This window comes from Actinia tenebrosa, unplaced genomic scaffold (genome assembly GCF_029948245.1).
Source record: "Actinia tenebrosa isolate PJP-AT-01 unplaced genomic scaffold, QUT_ActTen_1.0 PGA_scaffold2__45_contigs__length_23673736, whole genome shotgun sequence".
Taxonomy (NCBI): domain Eukaryota; kingdom Metazoa; phylum Cnidaria; class Anthozoa; order Actiniaria; family Actiniidae; genus Actinia; species Actinia tenebrosa.
Genome location: NW_028292579.1, coordinates 5927327 through 5950807, shown reverse-complemented (window position 1 = coordinate 5950807; position 23481 = coordinate 5927327). Strand labels below are relative to the sequence as shown.

General features: G+C 36.7%; 5 protein-coding genes across 7 annotated transcripts; 1 reads left to right on the top strand and 4 right to left on the bottom strand.

The window, feature by feature from the left end:
* Nucleotides 1–1440: 1440 nt before the first annotated feature.
* Nucleotides 1441–3354, bottom strand: LOC148909078 (collagen triple helix repeat-containing protein 1-like). Its single transcript, XM_089034015.1, has 4 exons — nt 3350–3354; nt 3158–3242; nt 2234–2356; nt 1441–1893 (listed from the first exon to the last, which is right to left on the bottom strand). Exons 1-4 carry the CDS (start codon nt 3352–3354, stop codon nt 1531–1533), a joined length of 576 nt encoding a protein of 191 aa, XP_088890141.1. The 3' UTR covers nt 1441–1530.
* Nucleotides 3355–4444: 1090 nt separating this feature from the next.
* On the bottom strand, nt 4445–6676 carry LOC116299075 (collagen triple helix repeat-containing protein 1-like). Of its 2 annotated transcripts, none has more exons than XM_089033550.1 (3): nt 6536–6676; nt 5345–5467; nt 4445–4890 (listed from the first exon to the last, which is right to left on the bottom strand). In XM_089033550.1, the coding sequence occupies exons 1-3, from the start codon at nt 6602–6604 to the stop codon at nt 4528–4530; spliced, it is 555 nt and encodes a 184-aa protein (XP_088889676.1). In that variant the 5' UTR covers nt 6605–6676; the 3' UTR covers nt 4445–4527. The 2 variants fall into 2 exon arrangements, with proteins under 2 accessions (XP_088889676.1, XP_088889677.1); XM_089033551.1 differs by having other exon boundaries at nt 5345–5464.
* Nucleotides 6677–7429: 753 nt separating this feature from the next.
* On the bottom strand, nt 7430–10495 carry LOC116299076 (collagen triple helix repeat-containing protein 1-like). The gene is made up of 4 exons (XM_089034014.1): nt 10457–10495; nt 9326–9471; nt 8259–8382; nt 7430–7856 (listed from the first exon to the last, which is right to left on the bottom strand). The coding sequence occupies exons 1-4, from the start codon at nt 10493–10495 to the stop codon at nt 7494–7496; spliced, it is 672 nt and encodes a 223-aa protein (XP_088890140.1). The 3' UTR covers nt 7430–7493.
* Nucleotides 10496–11445: 950 nt separating this feature from the next.
* Nucleotides 11446–13423, bottom strand: LOC148909077 (collagen triple helix repeat-containing protein 1-like). Of its 2 annotated transcripts, none has more exons than XM_089034417.1 (3): nt 13333–13423; nt 12373–12495; nt 11446–11869 (listed from the first exon to the last, which is right to left on the bottom strand). In XM_089034417.1, the coding sequence occupies exons 1-3, from the start codon at nt 13399–13401 to the stop codon at nt 11513–11515; spliced, it is 549 nt and encodes a 182-aa protein (XP_088890543.1). In that variant the 5' UTR covers nt 13402–13423; the 3' UTR covers nt 11446–11512. The 2 variants fall into 2 exon arrangements, with proteins under 2 accessions (XP_088890543.1, XP_088890544.1); XM_089034418.1 differs by having other exon boundaries at nt 12373–12492.
* A 1062-nt stretch (nt 13424–14485) lies between these two features.
* LOC116299070 (uncharacterized) lies at nt 14486–23035 on the top strand. The gene is made up of 5 exons (XM_031707705.2): nt 14486–14587; nt 14749–14858; nt 17648–17747; nt 19256–19553; nt 22680–23035. Exons 1-5 carry the CDS (start codon nt 14486–14488, stop codon nt 22973–22975), a joined length of 906 nt encoding a protein of 301 aa, XP_031563565.2. The 3' UTR covers nt 22976–23035.
* Nucleotides 23036–23481: the final 446 nt, after the last annotated feature.

The window sequence follows — 23481 nt, the reverse complement described above, 5'->3', positions numbered from 1 at the left end:
TCCTTTCGGTGTTTGTTAAAAATACCTCTCGCTCCTTGTCAAAGGTGTCCATTGCAGCTTAGAACTGGAATAAACCCCTAGACTCACATTTTTGTGTTTATTGTTTTATGGGCGCAATCCTTTATTAAAAAGGTCTATAAAATTCCGCATCTGTTGAGAGCATGATCGTTAAAAGTGGGTCAAGAGAAGATTGTCGCACGTCAAGAGAGCATAAATGAGAGAGGGAATCTTCTTAATAACGCGCGCGCCATGTGAATTCCCGGTTGGGTTAATTTTAGCAACCGGATAATGATAATGATAATGATAATGATAATGATAATGATAATGATATGATGAAATAACTGTTATTAATGTCGCGTTCTGATTGGTTTGGAGCGCGTGCTTTATGAGAGCACATTGCACGCGCGCGCACTTTCCGTTGCGTCATTCCTATCTATAATTGTAATTTGTATTTTATAAAAGAAATAAAAAACTTGCTTGCGGTGCTGTGTGCAGTCATAAAGCACTTGGGGATTGACAGAACACTCGAGAAGTGTCCAGAAGCACTCCGCTACGAGAGAACACGAGAGAGGTGTTGGGAGAAGCACGACGCGTAGCGGATTTTTGTTGGGGGGGTTCTAATTTACAAAAAGTCCCGAGGACGCATAGGTATAGATAAATTATTATAGTAAAATTGATTTTTTTTACTTAGTTCTACATGAAAATATCATACCAGCCAAAATCTCACTTGCTTAAAAAGCGGACCTTTAGCTCGCGTGGGATAGGGGGGGGGGGGAGAGGGGTGCGAACGCACCCCCCGCACCCCCCCCCCCCTAGCTACGGGCCTGACCAATTACATGAATGACGAAACTAAAAGTACGCAAGCGTGCTGCATGCTCTCATAAAGCCGACAAAAAAAAACTATTATTCTTAAACAGTCTGTGAGGCTACGACCTGAAATAGGTCAGTAGACTATAACTACACTCCCTGCAATTGGGTACTTTTACATTTAAGGTGATCTCTCTGATTTCTCTTCGCCATGAAACAGACCGGTGCAATGTTGCTCCACACAACAGAGTTTTCGTGGGATGTCTCACACACAGCAACATCAGTTCTGTGCTACAAAACTATGAAGTGAGATTTGGATTTCCCGCATCCGAATAGGGCAGCGGTATATTTGCTTTTCAGCTTATTAAGTTAGATTGTACCCTGTTGCAATTAAATTACCTGTCCACACTTCATGGTATAAGAAATTTAATTAGACGTTAGAACATCACGTGATTGCCAAATATGTTGTAAGTCGTGTTTCAACACGAAAAAAATGCACGGTGCCAATCATGGGATATGTTACAATTAATTTGGTAAAGCCAATAATGCATTTCGATATCACAAGATGTTTTTGAAAAATATAATGCTTTAATAACATGAAAAATGAATAAATTATTTATCATTCAAGCAAACAAGATTCAATCTTCTTTTTTATTTATTTGGTGTCAATCAGCTTATTCTTACAGGTTTATAAGCTGGTTCAGTTACATGTGTTTTAGGGAATCATGCCTGGGGAGGGTCGACTTCTTCAATGACAATCCTGCTCACAGAATTCCAGCTGGTGTAAGCGTCGGCATTTCCATGGCCAGCACAGTTACCTACCGAGAACCCAACCCTAACGATCCCTTTACCAATGCCCCCACAGTACCCCTCCTGGGTAGCAGAACGGTGAATATTGGCGCTCGGTCCAGCAGGGGTTAAGTGTTGATAAACTACGGCATCGATAGGCGCTGGTGTTGAGCATTCCACCTTGTTGAAGGTGAAGAACCATCGTTTACAGCAAGCATTGCCGCAGAAAACTCGAATATTGCCTTGATAGGCAACCCTGAGGTACGAATCGGCTCGTTGTTTGTAAAAGAGGCATTCCTGCGAATAAGACGGTTTGAAATACAGATTGCAACAACGCAAATTGTTCCCAAACGAAAAATAATTATATGACGACCATTCTATTTCAAAAAGAAATAGAAAAAAATACAATTGCTCGCAGTGTTGCTGGATCCGAGTTACAAAGCATTGGAAGATTAGAAGAAGGCTTGAGATGACCACTCGGCTTCCCTTCACTACTCTCGTGTCAGTTCTATTCCCACGTTCTTTATATAAAATCGCACACAGCGCCCTTGTGTTTTTATTTTTCAATTTCACGCTTCTTTCTTCTACTAACATTGGTATTTTGCCAACGAGGGTTCAAAGAAAAAATTAATCTTACATGAACTTCGCCGTTATCTCTGCCATCGTTGGCACTTTTCCAGACACATTGCTTCCAGTTTGGGGCATGAGCTTTGGATTTTGGAGACGCACACTCACTTGGAAACCCGCAATAGTTGGACTGCTAGAACAGAAATAAAATCAAGAAAAGTAACAATGATCGCCAACAATCTTTATTTTCTTTGGCATTTTAAAGTTTATTTCGTTTTTCAAAATAAAAACCGCAAATACACAGTTAGGGAATAAAAGGGAAAAGATAGTGATGAAAGCTTAAGTGAATGAAATAATCTCTCAAAATTTTTAAAATGAGTACATTTCTTTTCCCTGGAATAGAAATTTTAGAAAACTAGATTTTTTTTTTAGAAATTAATTGTCTGAGAGCTTGTCTGAGAGTGCATATCATTTACTCTCACGTATTGTTTTTTCCTCGAAAATACATGTTAAAAAACATGTTACAGAAGAGGCGTTTTCGTAACTATCGCATTTTAAGGTTGCATTTCTGAAATTTATTTCAGTTAATTTTTGTAGTCTTTACATAAATGTGTTTTTACTGTTCCATTATTATTTCTTATTGATAAATTTCCCCAGTTTCCAAATTTGAAAATAATTAAAGTTTAGGTATAGAGAAAAAATGCACAAGTATGCTTTTCCACGATGTAAGGATGCCCAGAGCAGAGCAACAACAATTTCATGGTTTAGTGCGAGTATACCACTGTATACCGCATTTCATTATTTGGCAAAGATGTAATTAATCGTGGCTTACAGCCAAAGAGAAGGGAGAAAAGAGAAGATGAAGAAGAAGAAGATGATGATGAAGAAGAAAGGAGAAACAAAAGACAAAGGAAAAAAGAAAGAGAAAGAGAGAGACAGATAGAATACTTTATAATCAAATTCGAATCAAACACGTCCATGGTAAGTAACTTACATGAGAAACGGTAGTCTGTCCGATAAAGACAGCAACACAAGGATGACGAGCTTGAATGAGAAAACAGCCATGATCGCAAGTAGTTCTTTACTGAAGTACAGGACCTCTGAACTGACGGTTCTCTGATTGCGTGCCTTAATTTGACCAAGTATAGCGAAGTTTGTACGCATGCGCACATGTAAAATGCATTACGTCATATAATATAAGTATAGGGTAATGGAAGTGAGCCTTGATTTATCCTTTTCTGACAGATCAAGTACGACGCGCTAGATTACTCCCTTCTTTTCTTTTCTATTTTCTTGTTCTTTCAGTGTTTGATAAAAATACCTCCTTGTAAAAAGGTGTCCAATGCGGCTTATTTTAGAAGTGGAATAAACTACTAGACTCACTTTTTTGTTTTTGTTTTTTGTTTGTTTTATGCGCGCGAAATAGGACAATAAAATTCCGTACCTGTTGAGAGCCTGATCGTTAAAGTGCAAATGAACCCTTCGACAATACTTTCAGTACTGATTCTACATGAAGTAAATAGTTGAATGGTAAAATATTTCTTGATTTGAGTGATGCGTTTCTAAGTTATGAAGGTTTATACTTCCAATATGCTAATGAGTGTGACGTCTATTAAGGCTTAATCAAATATACAAAATCGAACTGGTTCATAGAAACAGTATTTAAAAAGCATCATTATTTTACTCATGGTTTACATGAAAGCTATTTACAATTTTTATTTTCAAAATGGCCAGCATTTAGTATTACTAGTTACAACAAAAACACTCAAATACCTTACCTGACGTCATCATCATTAACATATTGGAAGTATAAACCTTCATAACTTAGAAACGCATCACTCAAATCAAGAAATATTTTACCATTCAACTATTTACTTCATGTAGAATCAGTACTGAAAGTATTGTCGAAGGGTTCATTTGCACAGAGAAGATTGCCGTACGTCAAGAGAGCATAAATAAGAGAGGGAAACTTCTTAATAACGCGCGCGCATTGTAAATTCCCGGTTGGGTTATTTTTAATAACTGGATGCAGTTTAAATTTCACCTTACTCTACTGCCGTGCGTCATCAACTTGCGCGCGAGTGATCTTTCCATTTATTGTTTTGATCACTAAAAACACACAGCAAAATCGGTTCTCAGCAACAAATGTTGCAATTAATTTGATGAAGGCAATAATGCATTTCGATTGTGGTTTGTCCAATGTCGGTTTTTAGATCCCACGGATGTTTTTGAAAAAGATAACATGAACACTGATTATATTGTTTATCATTCATCAATCAACAATATTTGTTCTCTTTTATTTGGCTTCAATCAGCTTTACAGGTTTACTACCTTAACTGGTTCAGTTACATGTGTTTTAGGGAATCATGCCTGAGGAGGGTTGACTTCTTCAATGACAATCCTGCTCACAGAATTCCAGCTGGTGTAAGCGTCGGCATCTCCATGGCCAGCACAGTTACCTACCGAGAACCCAACCCTAACGATCCCTTTACCAATGCCCCCACAGTACCCCTCCTGGGTAGCAGAACGGTGAATATTGGCGCTCGGTCCAGCAGGGGTTATGTTTTGATAAACTACGGCATCAATAGGCGCTGGTGTTGAGCATTCCACCTTGTTGAAGGTGAAGAACCATCGTTTACAGCAAGCATTGCCGCAGAAAACTCGAATATTGCCTTGATAGGCAACCCTGAGGTACGAATCGGCTCGTTGTTTGTAAAAGAGGCATTCCTGCGAATAAAACGTTTGGAAATACGGATTGGAATATCTTTTTTACTTTTATACAATGAGGAGGCAACTGCGGGTAACTAAAAAAAGCACCAGGCCTTGCAACAACAATGCAAATTCCAAAACGAAAAAATCATTCTAATCTATTCAATTTCTATTTTGTCATTCGTATCCAAAATAACGGCCATTCTATGTTGAAAAGATATAGGAAAAAAAAAACCCAATTGCTTGCTGTGCTGTGGGATCCGAGTTATAAAGCACTTGGAGATTAGAAGAGCGCTTGAGAGGAGCACTCCGCTTCCCTACACTTCTCGCGTCTTCTGTCCGGTAATTCCAACGTTCTTTATATGTAATTGCACACAGCGCCCTTGTGTTTTTATTTTTCAATTTCACGCTTCTTTCTTCTACTAACATTGGTATTTTGCCAACGAGGATTCAAAGAAAAATTTCATCTTACATGAACTTCGCCGTTATCTCTGCCATCGTTGGCACTTTTCCAGACACATTGCTTCCAGTTTGAGCCATGAGCTTTGAATATAGGAGACGCACACTCACTTGGAAACCCGCAATAGTTGGACTGCTAGAACAGAAATAAAATCAAGAAAAGTAACGATTGTCAATAATCTTTTTTTATTTTATTTTAAAGTTTATTTCGTTTTTTCAAAATAAAAACAAATATACAGTTAGGGAATAAAAAAGAAAAGGAAGTGATGAAAGTGAATGTAATAATCTCTCAAATTTTTAACATAAAAATGCTTTTATTCAAATTTGAAAAAATGAGTACATTTATTTTCCCTGAAATGGAAATTTTAGAAATCTAGGATTATTTTTAGAAATTTTTATTTTCTTCATGTGATAGAGCGGATGCAATTAAACCGTGAAATGAAATCAAACTAAATACTGACTAATAGTATCTATTTAGTGACTAATAGTTGCTATCACTCAACCAGAACATTCATCATACAAAGACAAATACACAAGAGACCATTTGTGTCTTTTGTTTAATTAATGTTCTGGTCGAGTGATAGCAACTATATATTAGTCACTAAATAGATATACTATTAGTTATTATTTAGTTTGACTGATTTTATTTCACGGTTTAATTGCATTCGCTCTAACAGCTTGTCATTAACTCTCATGTATTGGTTTTTCTTCGAAATGACATATTAAAAAACATGTCACAGAAGCTGAGGCATTTTCGTAACTATCGCATTTTTAAGGCTGTACTTCTGAAGTCTTTACATTAATGTCTTGTACTGTTTCATTCTTATTTCTTATTGATAATTTCACCATTATCAACATTTGAAAACTTGCAATTAAAATTCTAGGTATAGAGAAAAAATGCATAGTTATGCTTTTCCATAAATAAGGATGTCCGGAGCAGAGCACGACAATTTCACGGTTTAGTACGAGTATACCGCATTTCATTATTTGGCAAAGATGTAATTAGTCATAGCTTACGGCCAAAAAGGAGGGGGAAAAGAGAAGATGATGAAGAAGAAAATGATGATGAAGAAGAAAGGAAAAAACAAAAGAAAAAGGAAAGAAGAAAAAGCAAGAAAGAAACAGAGAGAGAGAGAGAGAAGAGAAATGGAATACTTTATAAGCAGCAAATTCCAATCAAACACGTTCATGGTGAGTAACTTACATGAGAAACGGTAGTCTGTCCGATAAAGACAGCAACAAGGATGACGAGCTTGAATGAGAAAACAGCCATGATCGCAAGTAGTTCTTTACTGAAGTACAGGACCTCTGAACTGACGGTTCTCTGAATGCGTGCCTTAATTTGACCAAGTATAGCGAAGTTTGTACGCATGCGCACATGTAAAATGTATTACGTCATAATATTTACATCATAATGTTACGTCATCGTATATATAAGTATAGATAGGGTAATGGAAAAGAGCCTGGATTTAACATTTTCTGACAGATCGAGTACGACGCGCTAGATTATTCCCTTCTTTTCTTTTCTATCTTCTTATCCTTTCAGTGTTTGATAAAAATACCTTCTTGTCAAAGGTGTCCATTGCGGCTTATTTTAGAACTAGAATAAACCGCTAGACTCACGTTTTTGTTTTTTGTTTATGCGCGCAATCCTTTATGAAATAGGACAATAAAATTCCGTACCTGTTGAGAGCCTGATCGTTAAAAGTGGGTCCAGAGAAGATTGTCGTACTTCAAGAGAGCATAAATAAGAGGGAAACTTCTTAATAACGCGCGCGCCATTGTAAATTCCCGGTTGGGCTATTTTTAATAACTGGATGCAGTTTAAATTTCATCTTACTCTACTGCCGTGCGTCATAAACTTATTGCGCGCGAGTGATCTTTCCATTTATTGTTTTGATCACTAAAAACACACAGCAAAATCAGTTCTCATCAACAAATGTTGCAATTAATTTGATGAAGCCAATAATGCATTTCGATTGTGGTTTGTCCAATGTCGGCTTTTAGATCCCAAGGATGTTTTTGAAAAAGATAACATGAACACTGATTATATTGGTTATCATTCAATCAACAATATTCAACAATTCAATCTCTTTTATTTGGCTTCAATCAGCTTTACAGGTTAATACCTAAACTGGGTCAGTTACATGTGTTTTAGGGAATCATGCCTGAGGAGGGTTGACTTCTTCAATGACAATCCTGCTCACAGAATTCCAGCTGGTGTAAGCGTCGGCATCTCCATAACCAGCACAGTTACCTACCGAGAACCCAACCCTAACGATCCCTTTACTAATGCCCCCACAGTACCCCTCCTGGGTAGCAGAACGGTGAATATTGGCGCTCGATCCACGAGGGGTTATGTGATGAAAAACTAAGGCATCAATAGGCGCTGGTGTTGAGCATTCCACCTTGTTGAAGGTGAAGAACCATCGTTTACAGCAAGCATTGCCGCAGTCAACTCGAAGGTTGCCTTGATAGGCAACCCTGAGGTACGAATCGACTCGTTGTTTGTAAAACAGGCATTTCTGCGAATAAAAACGGTTGAAAAATACGGATTGGAATATCTTTTTTATTTTTACATATTAAAGAGGCAACTGAGTAACTAAAAAGGCCTTGCAACAACAACGCAAATTTCCAAGCGAAAAATAATCATTCTAATCTATTCAATTTCTATTTTGTCATTCGTATCCAAAATAACGGCCATTCTATTTTGAAAAGAAACAGAGAAAATACAATTGCTCGCTGTGCTGTGGGATCCGAGTTATAAAGCACTTGGAGATTAGAAGAGCGCTTTGAGAGGAGCACTCCGCTTCCCTACACTTCTCTCGTGTTCTGTCCGGCAATTCCCACGTGCTTCTTTTATTTTATTTTTCAATTTCACACTTTCAGTTTCTTATACTAACATTCAAAGAAAAATTTCATCTTACATGAACTTCTCCGTTATTTCTGCCATCGTTGGCGTTTTTCCAGACACATTGCTTCCAGTTTGAGCCTATGAGCCTTGGATCTGGAAGACGCACACTCACTTGGAAACCCGCAATAATTGGACTGCTAAAACAGAAATAAAGTCAAGAAAAGTAACAACGATTGTCAATAATCTTTTTTTATTTCATTTTAAAGTTTATTTCGTTTTTCAAAATAAAAACAAATATATACAGTTAGGGAATAAAAAGGAAAAGGAAGTGATGAAAGTGAATGTAATAATCTCTCAAATATTTAATATAAAAATGCTTTTATTCAAATTTGGAAATAAGTACATGTATTTTTCCTGTAATGGGAAATTTTAGAAATCTAGAATTATTTTTAGAAATTTGCATTTTCCTGATAACAGCTTGTCTGAGAGTGCATATCATTAACTCTCATGTATTGTTTTTTTGTTTTTTGTTTTCAAAAATACAAGTTAAAAAACATGTTACAGAAGAGGCATTTTCGTAACTCAAATTTTTAAGGCTGTACTTTCTGAAATTTATTTCAGTTAATCTTTGTTGTCTTCAAATATGTGTCTTGTACTATTTCATTATATTTCTTATTTGATAATTTCCCCATTATCCACATTTGAAAACAATTAAAATTGTATAGAGAAAAAGGATGTCCGGAGCAGAGCACAAAAATCGGAACGGTTTAGTTCAAGTATACAACATTTCATTATTTGGCAAACATGTAATACTTACAGTGAAAAATTAAAGTAGGGGGGAAACTGAATAGAAAAAAGAAGATGACGCTGAAGAAGAAGAAGGAAAAAAACAACAAAGGACAAAGGAGAAAAAGAAGAAAAAAGAAGAAAAAGAGAGAGAGAGAGAGAGAGAGAGAGAGAGAGAGAGAGAGAGAGAGAGAGAGAGAGAGAGAGAGAGAGAGAGAGAAGCGAGAGAGAGAGAGAGAGAGAGAGAGAGAGAGAGAGAGAGAGAGAGAGAGTAGAGAGAGAGAGAGAGAGAGAGAGAAATGGCATACTTTATAAGCAAATTCCAATCAAACACGTCCATGGTAAGTGACTTACATGAGAAACGGTAGTCTGTCCGATAAAGACAGCAACAAGGATGATGAGCTTGAATGAGAAAACAGCCATGATCGCAAGTAATTCTTGACTGAAATGCAGGACCTCTGAACTGACGGTTCTCTGATTGCGTGCCTTAATTTGTGCAACTATAGCGAAGTTTGTACGCATGCGCACATGTAAAATGCATTACATCATAATATATATAAGTATAGGGTAATGGAGAGCCTGGATTTAACATTTTCTGACAGATCAAGTACGACGCGCTAGATTATTACCTTCTTTTCTTTACTATTTTCTTATCTTTTCAGTGTTTGTTAAAAATACCTCCTTGTAAAAAGGTGTTCATTGCGGCTTATTTTAGAACTAGAATAAACCGCTAGACTCACTTTTTATTTTATTGTTTTACGCGCGCAATCCTTTAAATAGGACAATGAGAGCCTGATTGTTAAAAGTGGGTCCAGAGAAGATTGTCGCACGTCAAGAGAGCATAAATAAGAGAGGGAAACTGCGCGCCATGTAAATTCCCGGTTGGATTAACGTTATTTTTAGTAACCGGATGCAGTTTAAATTTCACCTTACTCTACTCCCGTGCGTCATCAACTTGCGCGCGTCTGCTCTTTCCGTTTATTGTTTTGATCACTAAAACACCCCCTTTTGCTCATATTTAGCAATTATGAATATCGGGAAATATTTACCGAGACGCGAGGTAAATATTCTCCATATTCACTGAGCCTGAGGCGAATACCTGTTTTAGCATATACCAACTTGTGTACAGAGTAACTTATTTTTATATGCAATAATTCAATAAAAACAAACAGAAACTTTTAGTTTGCCTGACAAATTCACGCAAAACTTTTAGCAAAACTTTTAGGCCATACTTTGTTGCCTTTTTAGTATTGATATAGGAATGGCATTTACTTTCATTTTTTCAATTTCCTCATCGGAAATTGTAGCAAAACGATTGCCGGCAGATGCCATTTTGTTGCCGACTCATTCTTTCCGAGATTCAGAGGTGAATATTGTACAATATTCACCTCCAATTAACAAATGAGCGCGCGCGTTCTTAGGAAGTACACAAGTTGGTATATGCTAATTCTCAATATATCGTTAGTAATAGTCATATCATTTTACCTCGAATTCCCGGTAAAGCCTTTTGTAATAGTCAGACATCATGTCGTTCTCTTGAAAATAGGATTATTGAGTTGTATTGTTGTGGAGAATATTTTTATTTGCAATAGACCTTTCCCGAATTCGCTTGACTGACCACGAAACAATGGTTTGAAGTCGAGACTGTACTTGATTCTTTTATTCATCAAGTTCAACCTCGACTTCAAACCATTGTTTCGTGATCAGTCAAGCGAATTCGGGAAAGGCCTATTGATGTCCTACCGAAACTCCAAAATCACTTCCGCTGATTTCTGGTCCCAAATGACATTGTTTTAACACATTACATGTTTATTGGTAATGCCAAAATAATTTGTTCGAACTATTCAAGTTTTCTTGCGTTAGTTTTGAAATTACATTTTGCGATGTTGTGCTTAACCACACGTGCACGTGCTCAAGGCTGAAGATACCGTGACTCGTACAAAGTTGAACGTCTATTGCCAACAAAAAAACTATCATTCTTAAAAGGACTGCGATGCCACGACCTGAAAAAAGTCAGTAGACTATAACTACACTCACTGCAATTGGGTACTTTCATATTTAAGGTGATCTCTCAGACTTCTCTTCGCCATAAAACAGACCGGTGCAATGTTGCTGCACACAACAAAGTTTTCGAGGGATCTCAAACACAGCAACATCAGTTCTCTGCAACAAAACTATGAAGTGAGATTTGGATTTCCCCCATCCGAACAGGGCAGTGGTATATTTGCTTTTCAGCTGATTAAGTTAGATTATAACACGTGATTGCCAAATATGTTGTAAGTCGTGTTTCGACACCAAGGAATTACACGGTGCCAATCGTGGGATATTTTACAATTATTTCGATGAAGCCAATAATGCATTTCGATTGTGGTTTGTCCAATGTCGGTTTTTAGATCCCACGGATGTTTTTGAGAAAGATAACATGAACACTGATTATATTGTTTATCATTCAATCAACAATATTTGATCTCTTTTATTCGGCTTCAATCAGCTTTACAGGTTTACTACCTTAACTGGTTCAGTTACATGTGTTTTAGGGAGTCATGCCTGGGGAGGGTTGACTTCTTCAATGACAATCCTGCTCACAGAATTCCAGCTGGTGTAAGCGTCGGCATCTCCATGACCAGAACAGTTACCTACCGAGAACCCAACCCTAACGATCCCTTTACCAATGCCACCACAGTACCCCTCCTGGGTAGCAGAGCGGTGGATGTTTGCAAACTGTGCTCCTAATTCTTGATAAACTAGGGCATCTATTGGCGCTGGAGTTGAACATTCCACCTTGTTAAAAGTGAAGAACCATCGTTTACAGCAAGTTTTGCGGCAGGCAACTCGAATACTGCCTTGGTAGGCAACCCTGAGGTACGAATCGGTTCGTTGTTTGTAAAACAGGCATTCCTGCGAATAAAACGGTTGGAAATACAGATTGGAATTTCTTTTTACTTTCATATATTGAGGCAAATTAAAGGTAACTAAAAAAGCACCAGACCTTGCAACAACAACGCAAATTGTTCCCAAACGATGAATTATAAAATAATCAATCATTCTAGCAAGAGAAAATGAACTAGTTCATATTCTCTTGATTCTAGTCTATTCGATTTCTATTTTGTCATTCGTATCCACAATAACGGCTATTCTATTTTGAAAAGAAATAGGAAAAAAAACAATTGCTCGCTGTGCTGTGGGATCCGAGTTATAAAGCACTTGGAGATTAGAAGAGCGCTTTGAGAGGAGCACTCCGCTTCCCTACACGTCTCTCGTCTTCTGTCCGGTAATTCCAACGTTCTTTATATGTAATTGCACACAGCGCCCTTGTGTTTTTATTTTTCAATTTCACGCTTCTTTCTTCTACTAACATTGGTATTTTGCCAACGAGGATTCAAAGAGAAATTTCATCTTACATGAACTTCGCCGTTATCTCTGCCATCGTTGACGTTTTTCCAGACGCATTGCTTCCAGTTTGAGCCATGAGCTGTGGATCTGGGAGACGAACACTCATTTGGTAACCCGCAATAATTGGACTGCTAGAATAGAATTTATAATAATAATACTTTATTGAACAACCTCGCAAATGTTCTAAGAACAATTGAATTACGCCGTTTTTAAATAAACTTACAAATATAAGCATATGCAATTAATATAAATATAGTAATATACTGATAATATGATATAAGAAATCTATAAAAATAAGATATAAATATCTGCATGTGTCAATTAGTGAATATAAAGGTAAAAACGACATATAAATGCTTTTTCTTTATTTCTTTTTTCTGAATATGAATTAACAAGCTGATAGTAAAATGAGATGCATCCTCAATGCCGATCGAATTTATATTGAAACTGGTTTTAATTAAAATTAATCAGAAAAATAGTTATAAGAAAATTGTTTATATAAATATTTTCTTGCTGTTTCTCACTCACGAGAGAAAGTTCATTTCAATGAACGGAGACCGATCTAGATCCAAGAACTGAATTATTTTATTAAAATTTGCATTCAAAAAGTTAATTTTTCTTTTTCCGTTTTTCTTTGTTTAAAAACATGCTAGAAAAACATGTTTAATAGAAAACCGAGACAATTAGTATTCCTATTAGCATCACTTTTTTGATATTTGTGAATCATGAAAAATGTTGTTTTAACCTTTACAATACCTTTTTCCCCTATTAGATGATGACGATGAAGATAAAAAGATGAGTGTGAGGGAGAGAGAGAGAGAGAGAGAGAGAGCGCGAGAGCGAGAGAGAGACAGAGAGAGAGAGAGAGAGAGAGAGGGGGGGGGGGGGGGGGGGGGGGGGGGAAGAGAAAGGGATTATTTTATGAACGAATTCCAATGAAACAGGTCCATGGTACGTGAAAGACTTACGTGAGAAACGGTAGACTGTCCGATGAAAACAGCAACTAGGATGACGAGCTTGAACGAGAAAACAGCCATGATCGCAAGTAGTTCTTTACTGAAGTGACCTCTGAACTGATGCTTTTCTGATTGGGGGTCTTAATTTGACCAAGTATAGCGTAGTTTGTACGCATGCTTACACGTCATCGTATATATAAGTATAGTTACTTAGTTAGGGTAATGGAGGTGAACCTGGATTTAACATTTTCTGACAGATCAAGTACGACGCGCTAGATTATCCCCTTCTTTTCTTTTCTATTTTCTTATCCTTTTAGTGTTTGTTAAAAATACCTCCTTGTGAAAGGTGTTGCGGCTTATTTTAGAACTGAAAGAAGCCGCTAGACTAACTTTTCACAATTGTGGATGTCTGTTGTTTTATAACGCGCGCAATCCTTAAATAGGACAATAAAATTGCGTACCTGTTAAGAGCCTGATCGTTAAAAGTGGGTCTCAGAGAAGATTTTCGCAAGTGCATATCCAATCAGTTATTGTCGCGTAAGCGTTTGCGACACCACCCAACCGTCTCTCCGACCTCTTGAGATGTAATTTACTCGGAAGGCTGTTATCACTTCAAAATGACTTTTAATAATATTAGCAGGGGTGGATCCAATGGTGGTAAAATAGGTGACTAGTCATCCCCCTGTTGCTCAAATTTCTCAGTATATCGTAACAGTCACCCCCTTTTCGTCGAATTCCTGGTAAAACTTTTGTAATAGTCACCCCTCTTCTAAAATTCCTACGCTTAACGATGCTTAAAAATTGCTACGAAAATGGAGGGAGATGATGAAAATTCACATTCAGTTTCTTATGCTCTTCAAAGACTTTTGGTGCATGAGAAACCAGCAGTTGGCTCATAGCTCCAAGAAGCTTTTATCCTGTCCACACGAGTATAGACAATACCCTAAATAAGAAAATCTGTTTTTGAAATTTGCCTCTCGCTTTCACTCAACCCACCTCCATATTCTTGTGTTCTTCTAAAAAGCAAAATTCATATAAAATGATAAAAAAAGATCTTTGTAGCGCGAGCTCCCTCACACTACAATTCTAAAAACTAGAGGGGAGGGGGTGGTGGGATTCCCTTCCGTTCACTCGTCCCAGATCCTCTCGTCTGTTAGCATCCAAGATGGCTGACTGGTTGGCAAGACCTTGGATTGAAAAAGCTATTTGTTCTTTTTACGATAAAGATGCAACTCAACCCAAGTTTGCCAGAGCTCAAATAATCCAGGTAATCTCCATGGAGATTAGATATGGTTAATAATTCGGTAAACTTTCTTGGCTGTAAAATCGCACGAATTCCCGCCAAATTTCAAGTTCGTGGTTTGACATGGTATCCCAGCTGGATTTTATAACAATCCTAAATGGCGTTTTCCTTTTTAACTCCTGTAGTTTAACAAGGTTCCCTGTGAAAAGAGTGCGTCTGCAGAGGCTCTGCTCAGCGACAAATGGATGTATGCTAAAGCGATTTTCACTCCGCAAGCCATTGAAGAATTTGAAAAGTAAGAATTAATTGTACATGCAGTTAGTGAAGTTTAATTCAGTACGTAGAACCTGAAGTTTGAGTCTCAAACGTGCTGGTAAAAAAGATCAAAGATCGTACTTTATATAATACTGGTAAAAAAGATCAGCTTACAACTGTAGAGTTTGTATATTTTTCCCCTTCACTTCAGTTATAAGTCAGTTGTTGACAAACATTTTTATTATGCAAATGTGTTAATTGCAATTTGCTTCGTTGAATGTGAAGCAATTATCCCCTCTTGGTTCCATCCACTTTTTATGGCACAATAGCACGTTGTAATCTAGAAAACTCCAGATGCGGAATTTCCCCCTAGATATATTTTGGTTCCCTTCCATCCATAAACAATGTACAGTATATAGGGCTAAAAATAATTGCTGCGTAATGGCCAAACATGATGACTGGCCACATGAACCAATGAACTGATGAAAAGTCAATGTGATATTATTCAAAAAGACTGCCTAAGAGATGCTGACCAGCCAAATTTGGCGGAACATTACCCATTGACTGATAATCGTTTTTAACCCTTTAGGAAATGTGATCGAGATCCATCTCAATATTGGTCACAGAAATGAGAGACGTGCTTGTGAATTTTGCATCTTTATGCACATTTCAGATAGTGAAACGTTGAATCTGCTCAGCAAGTATTACTATATAGGCATCTTGCTTCCCTTCCCAGGACAATACAATAACAAAAGTTATTTTTTCCCGGTCCGGTATCCTAAAAAGTTGTGCGTTCTGATTGGCTGTTTGAGCGGGTGGTATTGTGTTAGTATCTGCCCGCGCTCGCGGTCTGGTATCCTTTGCCCCTAAACAACAAAACAAAACGAGTACAAAAACAAGTAAAAAAATTACATGAAAAAATAAATAAGTTATTTACCGTCCTATAGTTGGTCCGAGTAGGGAAAAACTGTGCCCTCGGTCTTGAAAACGGACCTCAGCCTCGGTCCGTATATTGAAGACCTTGGGCACAGTTTTTCCCTATCCAGACCTCCTGGCCGGTAAATAACATATATATATGAATGCACTACAACATCTTAAAAATGAAAAAGAAACCGTGAGCTCACAATTTAAGCTTAGTAAATTCTGATTTTTCCTACACTAAGTTTTAAAATTCCTAATATTTTTGTCCATAATAAATAATTAAGACATAAATTATTAAGTTAAACTTACAGCTTTGCTATTGCTCAGGTAAATATCCATTTTAATCAGACCAATTTCATGATTCAGTAGAGGAATTTCACACTCATACTCATACAATTGCTCTTTTACTCCAACAAAGGACTAGCGTCCAAAACGTCAGTGAGTTTTTTCATCTTTTCACAGTGTAAAATTTACCCTTTTATCATTGGCCTATTGACTTGAAGGCTATGCGGTCAAAGCTCTGATAAGTGGACATTTCAGAAAGTGACGTGCAATAAAAAATGTAGGTCTGTACTGAATCAATGTTGTAGACGTTGTGCATTTACCAATATTTTGAATCTGTATAATCAATGTTGTATTAAATTTTGAACCAAAACAATGATTATGCAGTCTGACTGCAGTAGTTAAATAACAAAAATTTAGTTTATTTGTTAAGTCAGCTTACAGGAGCTTGAAAACAATAGATTAATTTCAATTGGTATGTTAAAATACAGTGTTGTATCGGAAGAAATACAGGATTTTTTGAAAGGTGTATGTGATCAGAGCTGTTTGCTTACAAGAGTGTCTGCAAGCGAAGCTTCAACTGTTTAATTCATGCATCTAATGCTAGGTCTTGTTAGCTTGGTTTCTCAAATGCATTTCAACTGATGACATGACGTGCTTGAGAATAAGATTTTTTGTTTGGGTCGTATTCACATTCATGTGCTTCTCATCTATAATGATCAAAGAAAAATAAACAAAGAAAAGATACTCTAGGGAATACCGCCATCCGGCTACCTCAGTTGGTAAGAGCATCGGTATGTTGTATGGGAGGTCGTGGTTCAAGGTCTTAAAATAACTGAGGAGAAGGTGCTACCTTTGTAATTACATATGCGAATGGTTAGACCTTCACATGGCTCGGATGATCACGTTAATGGCGGTCCCGTCCCTAATTAACTAGAGACGTTAACTGAGGACCACAAGTTTATCAGTTGAATTACTGTCAAGTGTTATCCTCTATAAACAAAGTTAATTTTATTATTATTTTTCTTAATAACACAATTGAAATGGTTAGACCTTCACATGGCTCGGATGATCACGTTAATGGCGGTCCAGTCCCTAATTAACTAGAGACGTTAACTGAGGACCACAAGTTTATCAGTTGAATTACTGTCAAGTGTTATCCTCTATAAACAAAGTTAATTTTATTATTATTTTTCTTAATAACACAATTGAAATGGTTAGACCTTCACATGGCTCGGATGATCACGTTAATGGCGGTCCAGTCCCTAATTAACTAGAGACGTTAACTGAGGACCACAAGTTTATCAGTTGAATTACTGTCAAGTGTTATCCTCTATAAACAAAGTTAATTTTATTATTATTTTTCTTAATAACACAATTGAAATGGTTAGACCTTCACATGGCTCGGATGATCACGTTAATGGCGGTCCAGTCCCTAATTAACTAGAGACGTTAACTGAGGACCACAAGTTTATCAGTTGAATTACTGTCAAGCGTTATCCTCTATAAACAAAGTTAATTTTATTATTTATTTTTTTAATGACATAATTGGTCTGAAATGGAAAAAATGTTACGCTCAAGCTAAAATGTCTAAAATTGTTAAATATATTTTTGTATTTTTCGTAGATCACCATCCAATATGTGTGAGTTTTCCCTGTGTGACATCAAAGGAGGTCTCATATTTTTGAATGAGTATAGAGTCGTACCACAAGTGAATTATGCAAAGGTATACCAGTATGCAAATCTTTCCAGTTTTATATTCTCTGTACATTCTGGTTTTCCCCCTCTAATAAACTAAATTAAACAATTCCAAATCCTCATTTAATTTTTTTTTTGATACCCTGAAACAACTTTGGGTTGTTCAAAGTCAGAACATGGCGATATACAGCTATTTCAAAAAAGGTTGGGTTCGGCAAATAACGATTGGCAGGTCAATTTTCAAGAATACATTGTAGCTGAAATTGTTATTCAGGTCAAGAACACAGGTTATTGTTGAGATATTTGATATATAGTTTATATGAAGCTATTATAAAAAACACCGTGATTATTCTGGTTTAGATTATGTCCACATTTCCTTTTGGTCTTGGAATCCCCGATCAAACGTTTGCCCCTTCAACCTTTTTTGAAATAGCTGTAATATTCACTGATTGAATAGTACCCTTCACATTTCTCTGCAACATCTTGAAAGGTAACTGTGCCTGTGCATTGAATTGAGAGCTACAATGAACTTCAAATTAGACTTGAAAAAGACTTTTTTAAACTACCTTGGACAGTTATTCACTCAATCAATGCAAGCTCAACTCCATTTTCACTTTGTTGCACAGCCACCTTTACCTTTCAAGATAATGCCGGCAACTGTGAAGGGGACTATTTAGAATGTGTAGTGTGACACAGTTGGTGGCTTTCACAAGCTGCAACTTCACACTTCTGTTGCACTGTCTCTCTAATATTGATAAGCAATTGAAAACATTTGCGTCTGATTTGTATGGGCTTTATAATGGGTCACCTCTGTCGCACCACAGTTACTGCCAGCCCATAAGAATCAGTTCAGTACCACTGACAGGAATTCTTATCTTTCTTTAAACACCCTTGCAAATGGTCCCAATATTTGAGATGACATTTAGCCAACATTGTCGGAATGTAACTTTTAATACTGGATAAATTTCGGGGCGAAGTTTGGTTTTGAACAAACATTTCCTCAACATCACACCAATATTGCTATTTTTCTTGGTATTGTTTGTATAGACATTTAGCTGTTGAAATGTCTGAGCTTGCAGAATATTGAGAATTGCAGTAAACCAGTCTAGTAGTATGCTGGGGGGGGGGGGGGGTTGTACTCCCCTATATTCGCTATACGGGTACGTGCTGCCAAACAGGGTATGGTTTTCAGCGATTCTACTCTGGAACAGGGTATATAAAATTGCGCTCGCTCTGGGACAGGGTATATGAAATCACGCTCTCTCCTCTCTGGACTAGGGTATCCATTTTTGCAATACTGGAACAGGGTATGATTTTCAGCGATCTTGCTCTGGAACAGGGTATGAATTTCAGTGATTTTACTCTGGAACAGGGTTAGGGTTCAGAGGGCTCAGCGGCACATCCCTACCCTAAACAGGCAAGAGTACCGCCCCCCCCTCCCCCCAGGTAGTATGCTACTGTTTAACACAACTTAAAGTGTGAAACATGCTTAAACTTTTACATTATCAATATCTATTAATGCTATTCTTATTCCAGGGAGTGTGGGAACATCTGTTGATTGTCAACAAGTTCACGTTCAAAGGCAGTGAAAAAAGCTCTCAATTTGGTTCGGAGCTCATCAATAGTGCTGCTCATTCACCCTTTCAAGTGAGAATAAAAAAACACTTCCAGCTCAAGCAGCTTGTACAGCTTCTTCAAAGAGATAATAATAAGAAACTGGTGCTTGATGAAAACAAGGCATTTGATATTAAAGCCATAACAGATTCCTTTGTCGAAAGACATCAATTTGTTTTTATTCCTGTTAAACAGCGAAAACTACTGGACAACATACCAGGTAGGTACATGTACATGCATTTAGAGATTGATATGATTGTGAAAAACACATGGTATAGCCTTTGGCTGAGAATTGTAATTACTGGCTCAGCTGTGATATTCTGTCCTGTTTATTGTTTAAAGTTCAAAAAAGGTGTTACTTAACAAATTTTGAATTGAAACACCGAATTTCATGTAATGTATTCATTTGAACCGAGGTTTGCAACATCGTAGGTGCTTCATTGCCACTCACAGAGATAATTTATTCATCCTACTTGAGTGTTGAACCAAATTTAAGGTGGAAGCGAAAAACCCCGAAAACAAGTTCATATATGACCAAAACATTTGCAAAATACCTTAGAAAATTAGTTTAATGTGTTAGGAAGCTATTGCTTAACGAATTTTGATACAAAACACCGAATTTCAGTGGTAAAAAAATGTATTTATTTGAACAAAGGTTTGGAACATTTTAGGGGCTTCGACGTCACTCACAGAGATAATTTATTCATCCTACTTGAGTGTTGAACCAACTTTGAGGTGGAAGCGAAAAAGAACGAAAACAGTTTCATATATGACCAAAACATTTGCAAAATACCTCAGAAAATTAGTTTAATGTGTTAGGAAGCTATTGCTTAACGAATTTTGATAGAAAACACCGAATTTCAGTGGTAAAAAAATGTATTTATTTGAACCGAGGTTTGGAACATTTTAGGGGCTTCGACGTCACTCACAGAGATAATTTATTCATCCCACTTGAGTTTTGAACCAACTTTGAGGTGGAAAGCGAAAAAGAACCGAAAACAGGTTGATATATGACCAAACCATTTGCAAAATACCTTAGAAAATTAGTTTAATGTGTTAGGAAGCTGTTGCTTAACGAATTTTGGTAGAAAACACCGAATTTCAGTGGTAAAAAAATGTATTTATTTGAACCGAGGTTTGGAACATTTTAGGGGCTTCGACGTCACTCACAGAGATAATTTATTCATCCCACTTGAGTTTTGAACCAACTTTGACCTGGAAACGAAAAAGAACGAAAACAGGTTCATATATGACCAAAACATTTGCAAAATACCTTAGAAAATTAGTTTAATGTGTTAGGAAGCTATTGCTTAAGGAATTTTGATACAAAACACCGAATTTCAGTAGTAAAAAAATGTATTTATTTGAACCGAGGTTTGCAACATTTTAGGGGCTTCGACGTCACTCACAGAGATAATTTATTCATCCCACTTGAGTTTTGAACCAACTTTGAGGTGGAAACTAAAAACCCCGAAAACAAGTTCATATATGACCAAAACATTTGCAAAATACCTCAGAAAATTAGTTTAATGTGTTAGGAAGCTGCTGATAAAGGAATTTTGGTAGAAAACACCGAATTTCAGTAGTAAAAAAATGTATTTATTTGAACCGAGGTTTGGAACATTTTAGGGGCTTCGACGTCACTCACAGAGATAATTTATTCATCCTACTTGAGTGTTGAACCAACTTTGAGGTGGAAGCGAAAAAGAACGAAAACAGTTTCATATATGACCAAAACATTTGCAAAATACCTCAGAAAATTAGTTTAATGTGTTAGGAAGCTATTGCTTAACGAATTTTGATACAAAACACCGAATTTCAGTGGTAAAAAAATGTATTTATTTGAACCGAGGTTTGGAACATTTTAGGGGCTTCGACGTCACTCACAGAGATAATTTATTCATCCCACTTGAGTTTTGAACCAACTTTGACCTGGAAACGAAAAAGAACGAAAACAGGTTCATGTATGACCAAAACATTTGCAAAATACCTTAGAAAATTAGTTTAATGTGTTAGGAAGCTATTGCTTAACGAATTTTGATACAAAACACCGAATTTCAGTGGAAAAAAAATGTATTTATATAAACCGAGGTTTGCAACATTTTAGGGGCTTCGACGTCACTCACAGAGATAATTTATTCATCTCACTTGAGTTTTGAATCAACTTTGACCTGGAAACGAAAAACCCCGAAAACAAGTTCATATATGACCAAAACATTTGCAAAATACCTTAGAAAATTAGTTTAATGTGTTAGGAAGCTATTGCTTAACGAATTTTGATACAAAACACCGAATTTCAGTGGTAAAAAAATGTATTTATTTGAACCGAGGTTTGGAACATTTTAGGGGCTTCGACGTCACTCACAGAGATAATTTATTCATCTCACTTGAGTTTTGAACCAACTTTGACCTGGAAACTAAAAACCCCGAAAACAAGTTCATATATGACCAAAACATTTGCAAAATACCTTAGAAAATTAGTTTAATGTGTTAGGAAGCTATTGCTTAACGAATTTTGATACAAAACACCGAATTTCAGTGGTAAAAAAATGTATTTATTTGAACAGAGGTTTGCAACATTTTAGGAGCTTCGACGTCACTCACAGAGATAATTTATTCATCTCACTTGAGTTTTGAACCAATTTTGAGCTAGAAACGAAAGTGTGGAAAAAAGGTTTATATATGAGGAAAAGGTTTCGGAAATGGGATAGAAAATTAGAAAAAGTATTTATCTGAACTGAACCTTTGAATGTCACTCACAGACATAATTTATTCATCTCACTTGAATAAAAGGCACTTTGGTTCGCAGCCTGTTTGGTCGGTTCAAAATCTCTTTGCGATGAATAAATAATGTGTGAAATATAAAGTGCGTTAAATTTCATTACATTGAGATACTTTATTAGTAATATTGTTGCTATAATATTATTGCGGTATACATCTATTTCAAAAAAGGTTGAATACTGAATACTGCCTACTGAATAGTTTATTCCTAGACCGAAGTGCATTGTGGGTCATAGTGGGTCTAAAGTAGAATTAATAATTATTTATTCTATTTTTAGTGTATTCCATCTAAAACAATATACTAACTACACATAGAGAGTTAGTAATTGCTGTATATTAACTTTTTATTTCAAATTAACGAGACTCACAATTCCCTTTGGTCTAGGAATGCACTATTCAGTATTCAGTATTCAACCTCTTTTGAAATAATAATAATAAACTTTATTTGACACAGAAATCCTTCAGTAATGACTGATTTACCAAGATGCTGTGTATAATAAGTAGCTGTATATGTTATCTAAAATATCAATCTTAAACTCTATGTTTTTTTGGTTGTATTTTTCAGAGTGGAGAAGTGACTTCTGTCCTTCATCAACAATGGATCAATCAAATTCCCTAAATACTTCGTTGCCAAGCAACCAAAATGTTCAGAATGACGTAGGTATGTCTCCTATATCCTATCAATCAAAAGATCACGACGACCATCAACCCTCTACCTCGGGCTTGAATACGGATTCTAATGACTTTCACTTCAGTTTAAAAGAACCGCCTTCAAGTGATGGACAGTTTGGATTAACCAATTTATGTGATGATGATGGCACATATATTAAGATTCCTGATCCCTGTATCTTTATCACTTGAAACGGAACAAAGGTCATCGTGTAGTAGTAGTAGTAGTGTCAACGTTACCTTGGAGCAACACTTGGGACAACCTAAATCAGAAGTGTCGAGTCGCTTAAAGGGTAGCGTCTCTACTCTGGGAAATAAAATCACAACAAATAACAAAAATAAAAAGGATAAAAGAATGAGCGAAACTGATATGGATATTGATGAGAATTATCAATATCTTCATGAGGGGTACTCGTTGTCTAAGGGAAGTCCTGCATCTATTGTACCAGGACAATTGGAAGAAAATAGTGCGTCAGAATTAACCGTTCAACCTCCATTAAGTGCTTATGGAACTCTTCTAGATGTACTAGAAAACTTAGAGCAACAGTCAGATCCTTTTGCCTGTACGTCCAACGCCAGAAAGAGAGATTCTGTTGAATATGTTGTAAGAGAGGACGAAGAGGATGAAGAATGGAACAAAGCTACAAGCAAAGACAAGCAAGTAAAGCTTTCATCGATAGAGCTGGCTCTCGCTAACC

Coding starts and splice junctions, on each gene's coding strand:
- LOC148909078 (XM_089034015.1), bottom strand. Junction 2,357..3,157: donor GACAGACTACCGTTTCTCAT/GTAAGTTACTTA, acceptor TTTCTGTTCTAG/CAGTCCAACTATTGCGGGTT. Junction 1,894..2,233: donor GAGATAACGGCGAAGTTCAT/GTAAGATTAATT, acceptor TCTTATTCGCAG/GAATGCCTCTTTTACAAACA.
- LOC116299075 (XM_089033550.1), bottom strand. CDS start 6,604: ATGGCTGTTTTCTCATTCAAGCTCGTCATCCTTGTTGCTGTCTTTATC. Junction 5,468..6,535: donor GACAGACTACCGTTTCTCAT/GTAAGTTACTCA, acceptor TTTCTGTTCTAG/CAGTCCAACTATTGCGGGTT. Junction 4,891..5,344: donor GAGATAACGGCGAAGTTCAT/GTAAGATGAAAT, acceptor TTTTATTCGCAG/GAATGCCTCTTTTACAAACA.
- LOC116299076 (XM_089034014.1), bottom strand. CDS start 10,495: ATGTCTGACTATTACAAAAGGCTTTACCGGGAATTCGAG. Junction 8,383..9,325: donor GACAGACTACCGTTTCTCAT/GTAAGTCACTTA, acceptor TTTCTGTTTTAG/CAGTCCAATTATTGCGGGTT. Junction 7,857..8,258: donor GAAATAACGGAGAAGTTCAT/GTAAGATGAAAT, acceptor TTTTATTCGCAG/AAATGCCTGTTTTACAAACA.
- LOC148909077 (XM_089034417.1), bottom strand. CDS start 13,401: ATGGCTGTTTTCTCGTTCAAGCTCGTCATCCTAGTTGCTGTTTTCATC. Junction 12,496..13,332: donor GACAGTCTACCGTTTCTCAC/GTAAGTCTTTCA, acceptor ATTCTATTCTAG/CAGTCCAATTATTGCGGGTT. Junction 11,870..12,372: donor GAGATAACGGCGAAGTTCAT/GTAAGATGAAAT, acceptor TTTTATTCGCAG/GAATGCCTGTTTTACAAACA.
- LOC116299070 (XM_031707705.2), top strand. CDS start 14,486: ATGGCTGACTGGTTGGCAAGACCTTGGATTGAAAAAGCTATTTGTTCT. Junction 17,748..19,255: donor CACAAGTGAATTATGCAAAG/GTATACCAGTAT, acceptor TTCTTATTCCAG/GGAGTGTGGGAACATCTGTT. Junction 19,554..22,679: donor ACTACTGGACAACATACCAG/GTAGGTACATGT, acceptor TGTATTTTTCAG/AGTGGAGAAGTGACTTCTGT.